The sequence below is a fragment of the Helobdella robusta genome, assembly GCF_000326865.2.
Source record: "Helobdella robusta unplaced genomic scaffold HELROscaffold_35, whole genome shotgun sequence".
Lineage (NCBI taxonomy): Eukaryota > Metazoa > Annelida > Clitellata > Rhynchobdellida > Glossiphoniidae > Helobdella > Helobdella robusta.
The window spans coordinates 1567960-1574355 of NW_008704704.1; the positions used below are offsets into that span (position 1 = coordinate 1567960).

The window sequence follows — 6396 nt, forward strand, 5'->3', positions numbered from 1 at the left end:
TAAACTAGCAAAATAAACCACCTCCGTCAAGAAAATAAAATAGGAATAAAAATTGAAATAAAAAAAACACAGCATTTAAAAATACATTAAAGAGAATCATATGATAGATTAATAACAGTAATAATTTTAGTTTTTAATCGGATTGGGTGATGTTTTTTCCGGGTGAAGTTTTTTCATGGTGATGTTTTATCTGGGTGATGTTTTTTCCGGGTGAATTTTTATCCAGGTGATGTTTTGTCCTCTAACTTTTTTGGGGTGACTTTTTATCCAGGTGATGTTTTTTCCGATTACCGGCTACAAGTTCGAGATGTTGTTTGAATTCTCAAAATTCGTTTTTTTATATTTGTAGAAGAAGCAAAGGCTTTTTATCAAATCTATCAATAGATTTGTGAAAAAGATTTATCATGCATACTTTAATATTAGGTGATCAAGAAAAACCATGGACACCTAATTGTATAAAGGACATGTGTAGAAGGACTAAGAAGTTGGGGAAGAGGTTTGAAAATTCTTGATGTTTTGGAATTCCAATGATTTGGCGTAAACCCAAAAATCACCAGACGATTGTTACTTCTGCATGGTAAACACCAAAGGTTTTAACAAGAATAAAAAAAATTTATCATATCCTAATTTGCCTTCAGCTTTGAGACCATTAAATTTCCTAAGTTGGTTGAACCAAATAGAATACTCCTGCCTTCTCTCCATATGAAACTTAGACCCGTTAAGGCCCTCTGGATTTATTTATTAAGCTTCAAATAATTTCAATGTAACTTGTAAATGGGTCTATATTTTTTTTGGTATATGTTGATATGAATGATATATGTAGGTATGAGGTTCAGTTAAAAATTCTGATAATGATGCTTTGGTGATTTAGTACAAACATATTTCGTAAAATTAAAAATCCTTTTTTACTTTGCTAAATTTTTTTTGCAAGTTGAATAAGCTGTACATTAAGAGTACAAATTAGACAGCATTAAGAGTACATTAAGAGTACAAATTAGACAGCATTTAAACCAACAGTAGGAATTATAACCATTGAAACATGAAATGTCAAAACACAGTGAAATGTTGAAATCCTGGACCATAGTTATTGTTGTGACATTCTGCAAACTCACTGGACTATGCTTTACAATAAAGAGGTTTTATAGTAGGGAGAAGATTAACAATGTATCAAGAAGCTGGCTTTGTTTAAATTATGATAACTAAAAACGTGATCGATCTAATATAAAAAAAAATAATACAAAATTCAAATAATTAAATAGTAAAGAAAGTTAAAAAAAAACCCAAAACATTTTAAAACTAACACATACTCTAGATAACCTAGATTTGCTGCTGGCCGGCCCAGCTGATTCATTTCTTAGGAAACTTACAGGAGTTACTGTTCTTTCAATGGCTGATCGTCTTATTTGTAAAAAATAATATCGTTAATAAATATATGTTATTTATGTTATACATAATCATATATATAATTTTCCAAAAGTTTTTCCATGTCTTGATGTTTTCCGGTTAAGTTATAAATATATATATTAACGGTTCAAAGAATAAAGGTCATTTTGTCTTTTGCACTTACTTCAGAGGTGTCAACGACAAACACACACAGCGTATATGAATACGCCTGAAAACAACGCATCATACACATTTCATATCTGTATGATGCCAAATCACTGTCGTCTTTAACCATATTCTTTCACGTATTAACCAACGAAGATTAGTTTATTATTGTATCATTTGGGGTCATTTAATAATGACGATAAAAATGGTTTAAAAAAAACAAACGTAAAATACAAAGAGATGTTGTAAATACTACTGATCACAAATGCGACATTTGCGTCATCAGTAGTTTAGCAACTGAAGAGTTTGGTGAAACCGACAAGCATTGTCATGGTTTTGGTCTGATGTTTTAAAACGTTTTATAAAATCCTGCGAGCAGCGTTTGTCTATTTAAACAGAAGAAAAAATTGAAATTATAGCGACTGTTTATCTTAAACCAGTTTTAACGTGTCGGCAAAACTAAATTAAAACACCAAAAAACGAAAGTTAATAAAAACTGAAAAAAATATATAAACCTTCCGTCAATGCTGAAAGATAATGGAGTAGGAGCAATTTCAGTAGTGCTGTGCGATCTGACTGTTTTTTTATCATTTAAATCATTTCTAATATAGCCAGTTGAGTAGCCCTACAAATTAGTTGTAATTTGTTTAAAAATTAATTTTTTTTACTTTCAAGAAGTGTTAAAATAAAAGTTATTATTATCTTAATACAATACAATATCCAATAAAATGGATTGATGCAAGCTGACGTTAAGCTGACTACACACACCTCGGCTAGTTTTTATTTACATAAATCGCAGTCTTTTGTTCAGTTTTTTATTCAGTCTTGTATCTTTGCTCTATAAAATATTATTCTTTTTTTTATGATTTGAAAAATCAATATGCGAGTCGACTGTTATATGAAAAAAACTTTTTATTTCAAAAAGATGTTCTTTCATTTCCTACTGTGGTTAACGTTCCGAGCATTGCTGTTGCGGTGACCGGGTTGATTCGGGCTGATGCGTTGATTCTCGTGTATTTATATACACCGCGTGTCTGTTGTAATAATAATGCGCCACATTTGCTAGACATTATTTTTACATATTATTGTTAGAAAATATACTGCAGTGAAGTTAGCCAACTTTACTAAGATAGGCGAGAACCACTTGGGAGTCACATATCTTCGGCCCACTTAATTAAATAATCGGATAACTATGTAGGTTCATAACATCAGTAGTTTACAGAACGGCAACGGTATTTAAATAAATCTTTTCACAAATCATCACCAATCTGCTTATCGCTAATTATATATATATATTACTATATTTATATATATTATATTTATATAATATTATAACATTGTATATATGTTATACATTATATGTATATATATTATTGTAACCCTAGAATCTCGCAACTACCAATACAGGGGTTATAACGTCAAAGATCTCTATATTTCCAACACCAGTGTTGTAGGTTCCAACGATCGTCAAGTGTTCGTTATTTCGTAGGTTTAAGATTTCCGATAGATGAACAAAACTGCTTCAAACGCAAACTTGTTGAACGGTTATTTGAAACCAACAATTGAAATAATAAACTGTTCCAAGTAAATCACATTTACGACTTCGCTTTCTTTTTTGGAAACCTGACAGTCAACTTACGCAGACTGACTTTACAAACATAGATACAATACTTTTTTACACTGTATGGTTTACAATCCAAAGATTACTAATATAGCTAAGATAACAATAATTGAATAATAAATAATATAGCGCATTTCGATCATTCCCACGGTTATAAATATGTAAAAAAGTTCACTGATTTATTAATGTTTATCAACTTACATTCGTATTTCTCGATTCAATACTAAATTTTTATCAACAAAATTAAGTCTGCTTAAAATTGAAACTTTATTACTATTATCAAAATTATTTATTACTATATATTACTATTATTACTTTATTACTATTTTATTAAAATTATTGCAGACGTTATCGTCACCGTCAGTGCATTTATTTATTTTAAATTATTATTGTTTTAATATATAAAAAACATGTACAAATAAATAGGAAAAAGAAACATGAAATTCAAATGAAAAATTTACCAAAGAAAAAGGTGGCAACAACAATGTAAAAATTGTGAGGCGCGAAATTAATTCAAATTATTATTATTGTTGTTATTATCACTATTGTCTCAGCATCGTCATTATCATATTGCTGGTAGACCCGATTAAGGTTACTGTTGCTAAATCTTCATTGAAAGTGTTGTCGTGATTCGTTGTTGGATGTTGCTGGACGTTTGAAGATGCGCACAGTCATCAAGAGAACAAAAAATTTCCAACTTTTTCATAACCATGAAATTTAAAAAAACGATAGAAGGTAGAAGATGTTTACAAAAAAATCTCATATTTGGCATTTTTCATCAAGAAGGCATTACACAGCTTGTAAGGGGCAAATAACCACTTTTGACATCTTCACTTCTAGACATAATGTTCAATTTGTCAAAATCTATCCAGCGCTATTCTGAAACTTGTAATTATTGGTTAATCTGACAACATCATAAGGAAGACCTTTCAGTCATTGACTATTCTATTAGTATAGCAAATTTTCTAACAACCTAGATTATTTAAATTTAAATTGGTTCAACATTAGAATGCGTTGTAATTTTTTCATAAGTTTTAATTAAATTATAAATTTTTGATATGTTTAAACATTATGTTTGATATGTTTAAACATTAATCAATCTTCGTTTTGCGTCCAGAGACCCGGTTTCCCGAGGTAGGACGTTGTTTTCTTTGCCATCAACTTTTTGCGCCAAATTAGACGATCAGTTGTATCCATTTCATTTAAATTTAGAGCTTTCATGTCTTGCTCGATTGTTTGCGACTAGGACTTCTTTGGACGGCCTTTGGGACGTGTACCAGGTACTTCAACATCTGCAATATCAAAAAACAACTGATCTTTCAAAATAAAAACAGCCAGGCTGCTCCTTAACAAACCACTTTGCTTTAGTTTTTCCATCCTCTTTCCAATTCTTTTCTGGCTTTCGGTTTCAACCTGTCGAACATCGTCAAAATTCGCGATACGTCTACAAACCTCATGCATACCATAAAGTTTTCCGCGGATACTAGACAGGCTATTTGAATATTTATATCCAACCCGTTTTGGATGTCTGCCTCTCGAGATATTACAATGTTCCTTGATGAGTCTTTTTCTTTGAAAAAATATCATTTCAACCTGTGCTTACAGGATCAGAAGCCACTCTAAAGAAGCGGTGCATGTAGCTCCAAATAAATTTCCATATTATTATTATTAAATAGCTTTTTATAATGTGCCACTAATTGCTTAAGAGAAGCATCAGAAAAATGTTTCGATAATTTCCTTCATTAAGTAACAAGGCCACGATTGTGCTGCACACTGCATGGAAATTGCATGCAGTGTGCGGCACAATCATGACCTACAAACTGTGGTTTAGTTAAACAAATGTTAGGATAGCGCTTAGGATGTTTGGAACGAATTGCCTATCGAGGTGAAACAAAGTGGCTCACGATAAGGTGTGAGGAAAAATTAGATATAATGGTAAACACAAAATAAAAAATTTAAAATTTTTCCAAAATCACGAACTCAAACAAACTAATAACAATCATACAAATAACGTACAGCATTATCTAGAAGTCTGACAAGTCCTTGGAACTGGACATCGGCTGTTTTCCATGAACTATTTTTTAGCTGATCACCAGCTGGATGTTGCTTCATAAGTTCATTAACTGTACTCATAGTATCATATGATGCAAAATGCATGTTGTCTAATCCAAATGGAAGAAGGTTGAGCTTAATTTTTAGAAAGTTCAACGTCAAAAAATTCAGAAAAGATTTTGAATATTAAAACAAGAAATAATTTTACGAACAAAAAAAAATTTATTAACACTAATTACAACGTTTTTGTCAAAATAATTGAAACCAATTATAAAAAGCTAAATAACGACAGTGTTCGGTTTCTGCTAAATTATTTTTTGCGGCTGAAGTTTTGGTTTCTAAAATAGGCCTTATTTTTATGAGTTTTCACTTTCCATATAGTAACTTTTTAACTGTGTATATCAAAATTTGTGTTTTTAACTAAAAATAGTAGTAATTAAGTTGAATGCAATAAATTATATATAACGATAACGACATATAACGATCAAAGGTTCGGTTTCGGCCAAATAATTCGGCATCGGCCAGAGTTTGGTAAAACCGTAACTTATTTTCACGAATTTTTAAACAGGTTTTAAACAAGTTTTTCATTATCAAAATCTGTGTTTTAAACTAAAAATAGTAGCTGTGTACATTAATTTACATACATTATAAGTAGATTGGATTTTTTCAAATTTAAATTAACTCAAATCTGGTCGGAGCCTGATATGTGCATTTGTTACATTTTATCTAACTTACTTTCCTATTAATAAAAAACAAGCAGTTAACTAAAATTTATTACAAATTGAATTTATGCCTCTACATCAATTATCGTAAATATTATTATACACAAGCAAACATACTTTAAAACATAAGCATGTAATGCAGACATTACAATACAAATTTCTCAATGGTAGTGATTGGTTTTAATGTCTGGTAATTAAGATAATTCAGATGTAACATCAATCAGATGGTTCAAGCAATACAATCGTATTTTATCACGATTCAAATCATTTTGTATATATACAATGTACTCAATAATATACACTTATTTACATGTCAACAAACAAATTCGTGCATTCATACGTACATACACATTCAAACAAATCCAGCTTTCGGCCTGGAAATTCGGCCTGGAAATTCGGCCTGGAAAAAACCTAACCTAAGATTTTTCAATTTTGAACATCAAAGATATGTAT

The 6396-nt window shown here is 30.4% G+C and overlaps 1 protein-coding gene across 1 annotated transcript; it reads right to left on the bottom strand.

Annotated features, from left to right (window-relative positions):
* Positions 1-623: 623 nt before the first annotated feature.
* On the bottom strand, positions 624-2513 carry HELRODRAFT_175896 (hypothetical protein; the record flags this gene model as incomplete). Its single annotated transcript, XM_009023263.1, has 4 exons — positions 624-728; positions 1308-1398; positions 2064-2173; positions 2493-2513. The coding sequence occupies 4 exons, from the start codon at positions 2511-2513 to the stop codon at positions 624-626; spliced, it is 327 nt and encodes a 108-aa protein (XP_009021511.1).
* Positions 2514-6396: the final 3883 nt, after the last annotated feature.